The 14,783-nt window shown below is 43.6% G+C and overlaps 1 protein-coding gene across 1 annotated transcript in view; it reads right to left on the bottom strand.

The window, feature by feature from the left end:
* Nucleotides 1-14,783, bottom strand: part of Rapgef5 (Rap guanine nucleotide exchange factor 5) — a 239,505-nt gene that overhangs the window by 66,355 nt on the left and 158,367 nt on the right. Inside the window, exons 10-11 of the mRNA XM_005343679.1 lie at nt 11,426-11,550; nt 10,870-10,958 (exon numbers count right to left, since the gene is read on the bottom strand). Coding sequence (XP_005343736.1) covers nt 10,870-10,958; nt 11,426-11,550 — 214 coding nt within the window. The remainder of the gene's footprint in view (nt 1-10,869; nt 10,959-11,425; nt 11,551-14,783) is intronic.

Raw genomic sequence — 14,783 nt, 5'->3', positions numbered from 1 at the left:
CAGTATCGCAACACACTTCCCCACATTGTTTCCATAGGAAAGAGAAAGGTTCACACCACGTTTAAGTCATTAGAGTTTTGTTACAGCATGAAGCCATGTCTAATCAAACGTAATACATTTATACCGGGAATTCTCAGAGGCCCAAGGACAAGATCATATATGTGATCTGGTTCTTAGGTTCCTTCCTCAGTTAAGTAAGAAGGGAACATGTCTGCAGCCATCAAACTCTGAGTTTATACTGACTGAGTGAGCTCAGTACCGTGGATTTCAAGAAGCGACTTTCTCCGTGTGTCTTCTTGTTTAGTGAGAACAGATTACCCCTGCCCCCAGAGACTCTTAAACAGTGTGTGTACCTGGTCAGAACTCTTGAGGTATACATGCCAGGCCAATCACCATCAACAGAAATTATTTCAGGAATTATCAGTTTCATGGAAACTGGCATGCAAAACCACCAAATTCAGGTCAATCCAAAACAAGGCCTGAGAGTTCATAGTTCATGAGCAAAGGTCCAAATTTAGGATAAAATGATGGTCAGGGTTTTGGTTGTTCTCTGTGCTGGAGACGGGCTTTGGCTCTCTTCCCACACATTCGCTGCTCAGCCACTGCCATGCTTACGTTCTCCCTTTGTACAGCCACACTGCTGGACACGTGGTGTAAGATCTAGAACCTTGCTACCCAACAGCCCAGTGACAGCAAGACCAAGGAAAATGTGGTGTGCTACGAGACTTCTTCATAACATCATAACACACTAAAGCCTACTGCCGGGACACAGGGAGGACAGTGGAGGCTCACACGGTCGCTATGGTCCCTTCCAGGCTGGGTGCTCAGGAGAAATACCTGCCTAGACACACTACTTTAACCTGCATGTTTATGTCACACCGAGGGAAGCCCCTGTAGGAGTCGGGTTTGCCAACTGTCCTTACAGGCTGAGTACAGGAAGACTGCTAGGCCTGTAGTAGAAAACGACTTCTCTGAAAATTGTGTTCTGACACTATTTAGATGGTGATAAGATAGTCTGGAAATTTTCGGTTTTGTTTTTCACATTGTCCATCCTTATTTGACAATCATGACTAATTTCATATTTATTTCTAAGATTTGGAAGGATTGGCAGCCCAACAGGAACTAAAATGCTGCAAACAGAAATCAAAGGCTGGCTTCAGTTGTCAGGCAAGAATGCCTGAGGGCAGAAAGGCAGGAGAATGGGGGTGGAAAATGGGTAAAGTGAGCTAGACCAAAGAGATGAGGAAAAGATGAGTTATGGGAAGAGAACAGGGAAAATCCTCCCATACAAACACTATTCTTTTTAGATATGTACTTGTCAGCTACGGCAATTCCATGACATTGTGTCCTTTAAATGAAGTGATAATTTGATTGAAACACGCCATGAGAGATTAACAAGCAGCGATTACAATCAAAGTGCCGTCAGCTAACAGACTGACAGGACTGTGTGCCCCACTCATCCGCTGAGACAGACGGACAGAGAGACACAGACATACAGAGACAGACAGAGACAGAGAGACATAGAGACAGAGAGAGACACAGAGACAGAGAGACATAGACAGAGAGACACAGAGAGAGACATAGAGATATAGAGACATAGAGACAGACAGAGACATAGAGACAGAGAGAGACACAGAGACACAGACAGAGACACAAAGACAGAGGGACACAGAGACACACAGAGACAGACAGACAGAGACATAGAGACAGAGACAGAGACAGATTTTTTTGTTTCCATTTTCCTGGTGAAGATTCATTTTGAGATTCAGAAAGAAAATCTGATAATCCCATTCTAAACCCATCACTCATATGGAAAGACAACATGTGTCTCTGTTTCAGGGAGAGACACACAGAGAGGAAGACAATAGTATTGTTTTTCCAACCTGTGACATTATCTTAAAAACATTTCAGGTGATTGTTATTTTTGAGAAATGGGGGCCTCAGATATGCTTGGGCAAGCATACATGAACATATCAACCACTGAACTATACCCTAATCTTCAAGCAACAGCAGTTGCTGCTCTGAAGATAAGAGGGGACCACCAACATCACTATGGACAATGTCTGAGCTCATGAATTTTAGAGTCTCCACAAGGTCTGACAAATATCTCACATAAAAATGAATATATAAACAGCCAGACTCAAGTGAACTCCCATGTGTTCCTAGTAAAAGACAACATTAAGCATACCAATGTAATATCCAGGACTTGCTGAGAAAAACCTGTTTAGAAATCCGCAGGATATGAAAACAGTTTTCCTTTAGACCGGGGGTTCTCAGCTTCCCCACGCTGTGACCTTTAACACAGTTCATGTTGTGCTGACCCCCACCCAACCATAAAATATTTTCCGTCATAACGTAAATATCTGTGTTTTCCCGTTGTTTGAGGCAACTCCCTGTGGAAGTGTCAGTCAATCCCCAGAGGGGTCACTACCTAGATGTTGTGAACACTGCTCTAGACAGACCAAAAACCACGTCCGTCACAAAAGTAAGAAACTGTACTGTGGAGATTATTTTCACAAACAACTTCTGATAGAACACAAATAGAAGTTGTCTGCATGGTCATTTTAAATTACTGAATGTTTTAGTTTCTACTTTATTAATATGTATACAAACTCACACATTACAACAGTGGGCATAGAATAAGCAAGGGTGGAAACAGAAAGAAAATCATAAACGTAAAAGCATAATGAGATGTCCTCTCCATGTGGTTCACCGCTATTGCTGGCTAGTCACTGCGTAAGTTCCCTTACACTGCAAACTACCAGCTGAAACTCCAACAGTTCGCATTAACTTTGGTGATGCTGTTTATAATATTAACAATATATATATAGTTTATATCTGAAATATATATATCTCAAATGTGGACTAAACATGAGAATGTTTTAAGAAACAAGCATCTTGTGACTAGGGACATAGCTCAGCTGGTAGAGTGCGGTGTGAGCATGCCCAAAACCCCTGGTTCAATCCCCAGGACTATATAAAACCAGCACGGTGCATATGCCTGTTCTCCCAGCACTCAAGAGGCACAGCCGGGAGGATCAGAAGTTCAAGGTTATCCTTGGCTATGAGGCCAGCCTGGGCTATATGAGGGCCTGTCTCAACCGCAAAACAAAACCTTCCCAATGATCCCCGCCCATCTAAGCAGGCACCATTTCTGTGTCAAGTGTGCTGCTCCACCATGCCCTTGTCCATGAAACAGCTTCTTTGCCCACGTGCTACACTGTCATGGAAACACCACGTTTCCACAGCCAGTTAGTGTGTGTTAAGGATCTTGTGATCAGTCAGTCTCGCTGCACTTCATCTTGCTTTATTACCAACAGGAAATTAATTAACCCTCAGTCTACAGGCAGTGTAAAAGCAACGGTTCCCTGGCTACCATATGTAACTGCATGCTCAAAGGTGGTATGAACAGATCAGCCTGGATGATGGGCATACTAGACGACATCCACAGACAAAATGGTGTCACCCCACTTCTCATCGTATAGCTCAGGTCTAGGTTGGTCTGTCTGCCCATTTCTCTCTCCCTTCCTCCTTCCCCTTCACACTCTCTCTTTCTTAAACATCTTTAGTTAGCTGCCCACGTGGCCATACCTGGAAGACAGGAAGCAGGCCCTGTGTGCTGGAGAGGAGGCTTTTCTCAAGGAAGTATAGAATAAGGCTGAATTGAACTACGCTTCCTTCAATTATGCTGTTCACCAAGGATCCCATTTCTAACAAGAATGTCTTTGGAATAAAGCAAGGAGTGCATCTAGGCTCATTTCTAGATTGAAATGTACATTCAATCACTGGCACAATTTAATTAACTTCCACCTCAACATCGAAGTCCATTAAATGAGGACAATTGTTCTGCACAAGGACCCATCTAATGAGGCAAGGTTTGGATAAATGAATTGTCATTTTGAGTAACCTTTGAACCCTGGATTTCAGGTCTGCAGGGACCTCAGGCTTCATGTGGTTTAAGTCCCCTGTGTGTGTGTATGTATATATTATATATATTTGTATATATAATGAGGCAACTGAGAAGAATTATTTCTACTCAGTTCTAATTATCTCATCATGTAGTTAATGTGAATTTATAAAATGTCCCAGTGTTTCAATTATGGTTGATAAACACATTCTCTGCATTAGCAGTTAGGAGAAAAGCTAAAGGAACTGCAAAAACTAAACACGACATCAAAAGTAGCCTCATTCAAACAAACCAAAAGGAAAAGTGTGGTAGAGCAGAATAGAGCAGACTAGAAGCTGCATGCTGATCACAGCCCAATTGTTCCGACTTCTGAGACCACTGGGGACATTTTTGCTGTCACTATGCATAGCTGGGCCATGTCTTTGCCCTTTGTGGTGAAACAAGCCCCGACTGATCCCTGTGTGCTCCATCATCTCTGCAGCACCTGGGGCGTATGCTAATGACGGAGCTTTCCTAGACTTTACTTTTATTAGTATGCACATAAGCTGAGAGCCCAATATGTAGAAAACGACACTTCCATAGTGCTGAGAAAGGCCTCAAGTGGCATCCTTGTTCTCTGACTGTGGAAGCTACTTTTCCGGTCTCGGAAGGTTAAAGGTGACAGCCTTATCAAACATTTCCAGGGAGGAAGGTCCTTTAGCCTTCAGAGAGGCTGCATAAAAGTAACATATATCCTAAATAAACACATAGCAGACGTCCTTTCTATTTTTTTAAGTCTATGTTGTTGGGCCCCAAGCTGTCATGTTAATATTTAAGATCTCTAAAGCACTTCCAATGGTCTTGCTTTCGAAGACGTGGATTAGTTACTGGAGCCACCATCCACAATACCAATTACCCATCATCCACCATTCAATGTGCAGCCCCTTTCCTCATGTTGTTTACTGTTTGTTTGGCTACATCAGAAGATAAGCATCCACAAACACAAGAAACCAGTTTTATTTTCAACCGTGTCCACAGCATTTACTAAGAAAACAGTGCCCACATAGTAGTAAGTCAAAGATATTTATACAGAGAACAAAAGAATTACATTTTCAAAGGCACTAGTCATATGGATACAGAGGCTGAATAATGAAAGGGCACTTTTTAAAACACAGAAGTCTTGCTTAAAGTTAAAACTTGAGAGCATACAGGGGGTAATTAGTATAAAGATACAATGTGTGTATTTCACTGTGGGGATTTCCTTTCCTGCACAGGACTATCTCCGAATATCCTAAAATGGTTTGGCAATAAAACTCTGTAAATGGGTTTTGGTGGTAGCTGATGAATCAGAGGTATTCACTAGACACGTTGTTATAGTGAAATTTCTCAGAGGAGCTTTAAGTTTCCCTGTGTCGGCTAGATACAAACACATGTAAATCCCCACCACATACAGACCACTGAGCCTTGGGTTTCAAGCATCACAGTCGTCAATAATCTGTTCCACAAGGTTCTAGAAACACAGCAGCAGCCTCAGTAGCTTGAGGTGGACTCACTTCTAATGTCCAGATAATTCAAATAGCCCAGCTACTTGTATCAGATCTAGGATTCGATGGTTCTTTGGTACATTTTGCAAATGAAGAGGAGAGCCCTTTAAGGGCAGAAGTTCGTGGTACACAATACTTCAGAGCGCACCATTTATAGCCTGCTCTATGTCTCCAGCTGATTTACTAATGGAGCTCAGACCTGGGACCCATTTCAGCACATTTTCTACTATACTGATTGGTACTCACCTGCCTTAAAACATAATTTTCCACAGAAGCAAGCAGTCCCAGATATGAAACTTAAGGACCACCCGGAGGTTTGTGCTGTGTAAGGACAGCTGTAAAAACCCAAATAGATTTTGTTCATTCTGTCATCCGCTTCCTCATCATTCCAGGAGTGAGAAACCAAGTAACTGTGCGTCCTTTCCTCAAACCCATCCAGTGGGAGGACTAGCAACACAGAGACCATAGGCGGAGGTCAGAGGTCAGGAGGCTAGTCATTGAGCCCTGGAGAGAGGATGCTAAAGAGAGGTTGACAAAAGGGGAATGGGGGTCTCGCTCTTACAGACGCAGAACAGATCTTTAAAAGGTTCTCAAAAGAATGGCACAGTCAATGTCTTACTTTAGAGGCTTGCAAACCTAGATGCACAATACCACAGCCTGGGGACCTGTCAAGGCCTAGGTACAATGCAGTCCCCAACTCAAGCCGCTGAGTACTATTTGTTTTAAGCATGCTTCTCTAGGTCTCGTGTATACAGCTACAGATAAACTACATTGGTCAATCTGTCACACGACACTGCAAATAAAAGGCAAGGGACTTGTGGAGGTGGCCTTAGCAGTGGTGAGGCTGCTTAGTGCGCAGAATGTCAGTCTTAGCACAGAACCCGGTCTAAACTACAAAGAAAAAACAGTATCACAATAAGGTCATGTACGTATCAGTTACATAAAACCACAGAAAAACGTACAGCATCTAAAAGCTTCTCTGTCTACCCTCAAACAGTTTGGCTGTAGCAGGGTCTATGCTAGGTTTACTTACTGGCCTGGTGACCTGCACGGAGAAGGCAAGCTCAGCAAGGAAGAAGTTCAACAAAACTTTCTTTGTCCAACAAGCATTTTTATATTCCTTTATAAAAAAATTACATTTCAAGGTCATTATGAACTTGTTGACAGGAAAGGAGATAAAATTTAACAGAAAACTAGGGCCCTGCCCTCATTTAATCAGGGTTCTCAGTCAAGTACCCAACAAAGCCCTTCTCCAACCTTTTCAACCTTTTAATACAGTTCCTCATGTTGGGGATCCCCAACCATAAAATTATTTTCATTGTTATTTTGTAACTAATTCTTCCACTGCTATGTGGAAAATCTGTAAATATCTGTGTTTTCTAATAGTCTTAGGTGACCCCTGGGAAACGGTCATTCAACCCCAAAATGGTCTTGAGAACTAGGCTCAGCAGCAAGAATACTCAGATTCTAACCCAGTACTCCCTCCTCACACTACAGAGCGGGTGTAGCCTCTGAAGAACAAGACTTGGGTCCTCACTCCCAGGCTTAACCATCAACCATCAGCATGGAGGCATGTATGGTGTCCAAGGCAGGGTGTGGAGACACTTCTGTATAGAGGAGTGTTAACAGACCACGGGGATTCACAGCCTCATAAAACTAAAGGGGAAAAAGGCAGCTATAGCTTAAAGAAACCAGGTCAGATCTAATGAGACGCAAGGCAGATTTTTCCTTTCCTATTAGCCTGCTGGCTTGCTTGCTTTTCCAGAGAATCTGTTATCATAGCGCTCTTTGTTCAGAAGGGTGGATAAGGAATTAGGAAATGAATATAAGGAAATAGGAAGTAACCCACCAGATGATTTTCCCCCTTGCTTGGAAATAGAAACCATTAGTTTCTGCAGAAGCACCTACAGGCCGAAATTCCTTCATTCTCTGCAGGAGGAAAAGGGTTAAGTAGAAGCAGCACCCCAGTGCGCAGCAGGGCAGCCTGGGCTCACACCTGTCCTCCACTCCCCTCCCCCAGCTCCTCATTTCCTTCTTCCTTTCTTTGTAATTCCCTGGCTGGGAATGCCCAGAGATGTCTGTCCTATTTCTGGGCAGATGAAAGGTAGAGCTGCAGAAACTGCTGGAATTTTCTCTAACATTTCTGAATGTTTCAAGTCAGAACCTGAACCGTGAAAGAAAAGAAAGTCTTTGAAAACAGCTTCAATCACTTCCCACAATCACAAACAAATATCCAATGGCTACACTCGGCTCTTCTTTTGTATCTACAAGAATAAAAGAGTATGTGCAAAAGAAAAAGAATGTTGAAAATTATATTCCAGTGGATTCCACTGCTGCTTGCTATCTGGGTGCACTGTTACTAATTCCTAAATAGAAGGGAGTTTATCATAGCTTGATGAAGAATTCAAAGCTGCCTGCAAAACAAGACCCAGGTGCTTAGTGGTTTGTGTGTTCCGTACCTGCGTTCTCTACTCTTCTTTGGTAAAGTATAAAGACTGAATCCATCTATTCATTCATCCATTCACTCAGTCATTCCACACACATCACTGCGTCTCCTATGACTGGTGTTACCAGACAGGTAAGATATGCAGAATCATGAAATCACTTTGGTGATTGCATAAGGATCAAATTATTTAGAAAAAATTGTTAAGTAGATTGCTTTTAAGCATCTCTAAAATTTTGAAACTCAGCTTGATTTGGTAATAAAATAGCGCATAAATTGTTGAGGTTTTTCTGTTCTGTTATTGATTGAAGTAATAAGAGAAATAAAAGCCTTCTCTTGGAGCCCTGGCATTCTCTTCTCTGTTCTATTCCCCCGGCCAACATCTTCCATTTCAGTTCAACACCAGGGGATCATCAGGTCTGGAGCCTACTGCGGGGACTTGTACACACACTTCCACAAGTAGGTATCCCCTGGAGAGAGGTGTGAAACATCTCTCGTTTGGTTGTTCTTCTAGCTTATGGTGGGTAGAGGAATGAAGGAATGTCAGAACAGCTCATTCAGGCTTCCAGAGATGTCCACCTCTTTCTTTCCTATGCCGTTTCTCCCTCAGCAGCACCGGGGCCATGTGTAGGGGCTACCATATGGCCACACGGGCCCCATATGGGTCCATCTCACAGAGAGACGCTCAAGAACATAAAATCGCTGCCGTATACTTTTATGGCAGCCCCTTCTCATTCCCCCCATCTGCCCTCCAGATGGCTTCTGCACCTCTATTAGACTCTCACACATGAAACTCTGCTATGAGGCACTGCCCAGCTGACCTAGGTGTCCTCACCTGTCAGTGACAAGGGACGTCCAGTACTTTAAAAACTTAGTACATTTAGTATTCAAACTAGGACAGACCATTTGAATATATGTATTTTATATCTTTAAAACTTATCAACAAAGCCCACATGATCGTTCTCTCCCTGAAGTTTCAGAGAGCCACGCCATTGTCCCATAGGATCCTCTCATACCCACACATCAACCACTTTCTCCAAAACTGCTTTTTCCATTTTCATGAAATTCTCCTTTGATGAGAAGAAAAGATATTACTGAATATTTTTTCAAATGTCTTTAGAAAATTTTGAAGAAGCACATGTGTCCACGTGTTCTTCACTGAAATTGAATAAAAGAGCAAGAAATCAGGTGCTGCCGACTGAACTCCCTATGTTAGGACTTGAAGGATACTAGCCACTGTATCCTGCACCTCTCTGTTTTTAGGTGTTTGTCTGAAGAGGCATATGCGACCCTAGGCTCAGTATAGCTGAGAGGAAAGCAGAAATAAATGTCACTAGAGAATATGCGCATCCCATTCAAATAGGCCACAACTCCTGGCCTTAGAGACATGAAGGTGACAGTCATCTCCAGTCCCAAGTGCTGAGTCTGTTCCTGAGGCCAGGCCAGGCTGCAGTGTCAGTGAGCAGTGGAACACTTCCTGGTCTGCTGGAGGCCCTGGGTTTCATCCCCAGAAGCACAAGAGATTAAAAGAAAGGAATGTACAGACTGAGTAAAGTCATGGGGAGGGGGAGTAAACAAATTATTGTTAATTAATGTCTGTGCTTATGAGGTTAAGAAGCAGAAGCCATTTCGTCCCTCCAGCGCTTCACCCTGCCCAGTGAGTCCTACCCTTTCTGTGACAGACAACTTGCCCATGCTCTCTTCTCAACTATCTAAGGCAACCAACACAGGGGAACTCATCTCATGATTACTCTGCAGGCGGAGCATTGGAATGCTGCTCAAAGACACACAGTGTCAATTTTAGAGATACAAAATAACCCAGCGAGTGCCACAATTTATTTTATTGAGAATAGCTTATTTTGTGTGTCTAAGCAATAACTTATTCTTTCTCAATTGTATGCAAAATAAAAACTTGACTTTTAAATTACAGTGATATCCTAAGATATATGGTTGGGTCATGCAGTTTTTTTTTTTTTAACTTTTTCCCCCCCCTTTGTTTTTTTTCTTTTCTTTTTTGAGGTGGCGGCCGGACTTCTTGGGCCCTTGGGAACTTTGTTCTTAGGCTGGCATTTCAGTCTCTTCTGTGTACAAAACTCAACCAGTTACTCTGCACTATGCAAGCCTTTTCTGGAAGCAAACAATTCGCTGCACACCGAGGGGGCCACAGGTGCCTTTGTGGCAGCGAAATGTGTGGTGTGGCAGTCATCAGATCAAGTCTCAACTTCAGGCTGCTGCCAGAGGCCTGCTCACTGGGTTAACTGCTCTGGGCTGAAACAGATTGCAAGTGCTGGTTCAGAGAAGCAAGCACTCTTCCTTCTATGAGAAAAGAAATTATGGGTAAGACATCTATCAGATGTGTTTCCAAAGGAGTGCAAAGCTAAAAGCTATATGGTCTTTTGGTTTCAGCTGATTGAATGCCAGGACACCTGAGCAATATGGCTTTGATCTCTGGTCAGGGAAGCAGTGCCACATGGGGCACCGCAACCCTTGCTCCGGGCAGCAGTTTGTGACCACTTGGGAAGAGGCAGAAGGTGCTGTAGCAGCTGAGGGATTGCAGGGATTGCTTCCATTTGGGCAGGGAAGCTGCTCTCAGCACTCAGCATTTCCTGCAGACCAGGTGAAGCCTCTTGGCAGCCCCCTCCCCTTACAGGGCTTTCCATAGCACAGGAGCTATTGAATACTGGCTTCTTGCCAAGTGGCTTTACATGAGACTTGGCAAAAATTACCAACCATACACATCTGCCTTCACCTCATTTTCTTTCCACAGCTCCTTCCCAGGCAACAGCTCAAGAACTACATGTGTCCATTTACTGGATGGAAACAAACAGCACAGGCATAGGGAGAGCCACACAAAGCATATGCTTTCCCAGCCATCCTGATTTCCCAAACAGTGGGAATCTCGCCCCTGGGGATACTGACAGGCGCCAGCTGCTGTTGATTTGGGGAGAGGAGACCCCAGGCACACACTGCCACCCCTTGTCCTCATTCCAGCTTACCTGTTTCTTTGTGCTGAACCTCTGCCAGGTGCAAGTCATTCAGAAGGTGCTCTAAGATCTTCTCCGGGGTCCCGGACACCACCATATATCTGTCAGAGAGCAGAGAGTCCACTGAGTCATCCTCCGTGGAAGACTGCGAGCGGCTGCCCCATTCGTCCTCCTCATCTTCCTCGTCGATGTATTTGAAATAAGGCACATCGAAGGTAGGCAAGGGCAGCCGGCACCCTGAGAGCGCCTCGGAATCTTTCCTCTCTAGATGGGGGTCAAAGACCCGCAGGCGGGAGCTGCCCATTGTGAACGGTGCCTAACAAAGGCATCCCCTAAAGGCTAAAAGATCTTGCCATCCTGGTCCTTTCACAGGGAACTAAGTCCATCTGGCTGCTAAGAGCTCTGCAGTCAGCTAGAACGCTGGAGAGGCGGAGAGAAAAGAGGGAGGGGAGGGAGGGAGAGTAGGGCAGGCAGCAGCAGAGCGAGTGAGTGAGAGGGAGCAGGGAAGGGAAGCAACACCGCCAAGGGAAGGAAACCCAGAGCGTGCCTGGGCTGCAGGGACTCTCACCTCGCGTCTCTCTCCCTCTCCGCACTCCCCGTGGTGGGGGCTGGGCCACAGCTTGCTACTTTCTTCAGCACCAGCACACTCTGGCCTTGCTCTTTAACCTGAACCATCGGCACTTCATCATCTTGCTTTAATTGTCGATCAGCGTGATGGATAAGAGAAGGAAAGGAGAAGAGAAAGATTAAAAAGAAGCCAACTAGCTTCACTTCATTTCTTCAAAGAGCTGGAAAGAATTAGCAGTGAGGTCAGGTATCAGTTCAGAATCTAGGCTCAAGGTCTCTGGAAACACAAAAGGCCACGAAGACAGAAGAAAGTGTGTGTGTGTGTGTGTGTGTGTGTGTGTGTGTGTGTGTGTGTATTTAGGATTTGAAGAGTCTATTTTTGAAACTACCTTCAGGAACAATTTGATTTGGAGAATAGAAAGTTTAAAAGTTTCAAAATGTACAGCATACTACTTGCTGTGAACAGTCTTCTACCTGGCTGATGTTGCTTAAACATCATTAAAATTGGAAAGTCACAGCATAACTACATTTAACACTTAGAAAATGAGTCAAGGCTTGCTTTAAAGGGTGGGCAAATGGCTAACCATTGGATAGCTCAGGTCAAACGCTGCCACTCTCCCTGGATGGACACACACACACACACACAGAGGGGGAGGGGGAGGACACCCATCGCAGGGCTTTTAAATTTATCAAGCATTCTTTTATCGGAGTACAAGCAAAGATGGATGTCTAGTTAGAATGTTATCTATGCTAAACCCTGATGCCATGGGCCCCTGCACTGACTTTCTTCATCTCTGTCCCTTTTTAAACAGGCGAGAAGCTTAACCATCATTCATTTCTGCACACACAGCTTCCACAGCACAGGGCCAGTGCCTGACCTGGCTCAGTCAGGGCAAGCTCACTGCTGATCCAGCAGTATGGGCCCAAGTCTGAGCTTCAGACACAAACTTCAGAGCATTTGCTATGAAAGTCTCACTGTGCAGTAACCCAGCCCCAGCAATACCGCCAGAAAAAAAGAACTATAAGAGGCATATAAGAAAATCCAACTTCTTTGTTGCTGATGACTTGAAATAAAATAATAAAAAAAAAAGAATAGAGCAAGAAAAATTGAGAGCAAGTAGGTTTCCTCTTAAAGATGATCCAACTGTTTGCAAAGGCAGCTGTGCTGTTGCACTTCTGCTACCGACAGGACCACCTGTAATTAGGAACAGATTCAAAGAAGGGCATCCCGCCATCCTGCATGGGTAAAAGTGCCTTATCCAAATGCCTTGTAATTGCTTCAACAGACCCGTCATGGATATCAGTGTATTTTACTCTTTTTTTTTTTTTACAAGACTAGAAAGGCATTGATATCGCCATAACTGCTAAGCAAATCAGCAAATGACTATGACCTCAACTCCCAATTTCTAATAAAATGTAAGGATACTGGTTTTTCTTAAAAACTAATAATATTGGTCATTCTAAACAGCAATATAATTGTGTGATCATCCTTTTTAAATCTCCTACTGGCAAATAATTTTGCTAGGAAGAACCGGTGTATTATGTTTCAGCAAGGTCAGACACATGGTGTCTGTGGCAATTAATGCTGGATATTCATTGTTCAACTCCCCAAGGAGGCCAGTGTGAGTCCTGTAACATGAATACCAATGTGTAATTGCTATCGTTCATTTCTCCAAGCAGTTCTTTTGTTATCCATGCCGGTGAAGTGGACCAAAGTAGCTGGAGAAAGGGGCATATTTGGACCAAAATATGGGGGGTGGAGAACAGAAGAAGGCTGGGATGAGCTACATTGAATAAGGCAATTCTATTATTTGAGAGAACTGATATGAAAAGACAAAAATCTTCCCCCGGCTTCCTCTAATCGTCAGACAATATTCATTTTATATGAGCTGCTGTCATTCTGAAGTACATTTTACATCCTATGTGCACATGATATATGGCATTATTAACTTTGCAGGCTGCACACATACATATGGATGGGCAGGGTTTCTAATGTCTGTGTAAGTGATATGCATTACATGGCAGTGCACACAGCAGTCATACTTTACTGGGCAGGAGAATAGCTGAATCAGGTTGATGCACTATCAATAGCATCTTATGTCATTGTAATAGGTTCCATTTTGAAACCTGTTAGAAATAAAGAAGAGAAAAAGCAGAAAAATCAATGAGTAAGGGGAGATGTAAATTCTTGAAACCTGCTGTGAAAACACAAGAATCCTGTGTCCTGTAACCATCTATGAAGGAGTGTTAAATTAAGGCTTCCTACTATGGGCACCTTTCACTTATTTCTCTTCCTATAAAAAAAGAGGAAAAATAGCATCATTGAGGTTGTATTATGAAATTTTATTTTAGTACTTGATAGGGTAAAATAAATATTAGGACTAATGATGGAAATATGTTCTATGATAGTTTGTCCATGAAACATTAAAACTTCTAATTGACAGTCATTTATGTAACAAATAATGAGGTCCTCCTTTGGGTAGGATACCCTGCTGGACACTCAGTGGCAAGCAAAGACGAGTAAGACAAGCCTGCTCGACTCTAAGTTAACTGCCCCATGAAAACCCAAGTACAGCTTGGTGCACATTCTAAAGCAATGCTTCTCAACCCTCCTCACGCTGTGGCCTTTATACGCTCCTCATGTTGTGGTGATGCTCAACCATAAAATTATGTTCTTTGCTAATTTATAACTGTAACTGCTACGGTTAGGAATGTAATGTAAATCTCTTGTGTTTTCTGGTGATCTTAGCCAACTTTTGTGAAATGGTTGCTAGGGGGTCTCAATCCACAGGTTGAGAACTACTACCCTAAGGTGTTGCTAAGTGCAGGGGAAAAGGAAGCAGAAAACATGGGGTTTGGTGGTCAAAGATAACTAAGTGGCTTGAGAGACTGAGAATGCTGTTAAACAGGACAAGGACCCAGAGGAATGATAACGCAGATCAAACAATGATGTTTTATTGGTAGGACAGAGGACTGTCGATGTTTACCACAGCTTTCTGCACAAAGGCCAAGGAGAGAGACAAATTTGCTAATAATTCAAATTTTGGCAGTTGATGGCATTAAGGTGGAACCAAAAAGTGGGCAGAGAAGTGGGATTTAATGAGAAAAATCGAGTGAGAGACCAAGAAGGATAGAGACAGTCTCGGGGAAAGCATTCAGAGATGCGGAGCAGCTGGAAAGAGAATCCCAGGAGCAGCGTCAGCAGGTCCGAGGATGAGCCAAGAAGAGATCTGCTGGCATCATCCTCGGGCAAGAGGTGAGCAGAAGCCATAGCCCGGGCGCTCTGGAGGCAGAGGGTCACGGACCAACACACTCACTGTGACTTTGAAAAGGGGCTTAGATTATAGCTCAGTGGTAGA

This window comes from Microtus ochrogaster, chromosome 1, assembly GCF_000317375.1.
Source record: "Microtus ochrogaster isolate Prairie Vole_2 chromosome 1, MicOch1.0, whole genome shotgun sequence".
Lineage (NCBI taxonomy): Eukaryota > Metazoa > Chordata > Mammalia > Rodentia > Cricetidae > Microtus > Microtus ochrogaster.
This window is presented reverse-complemented; position numbering and strand designations above follow the sequence as displayed.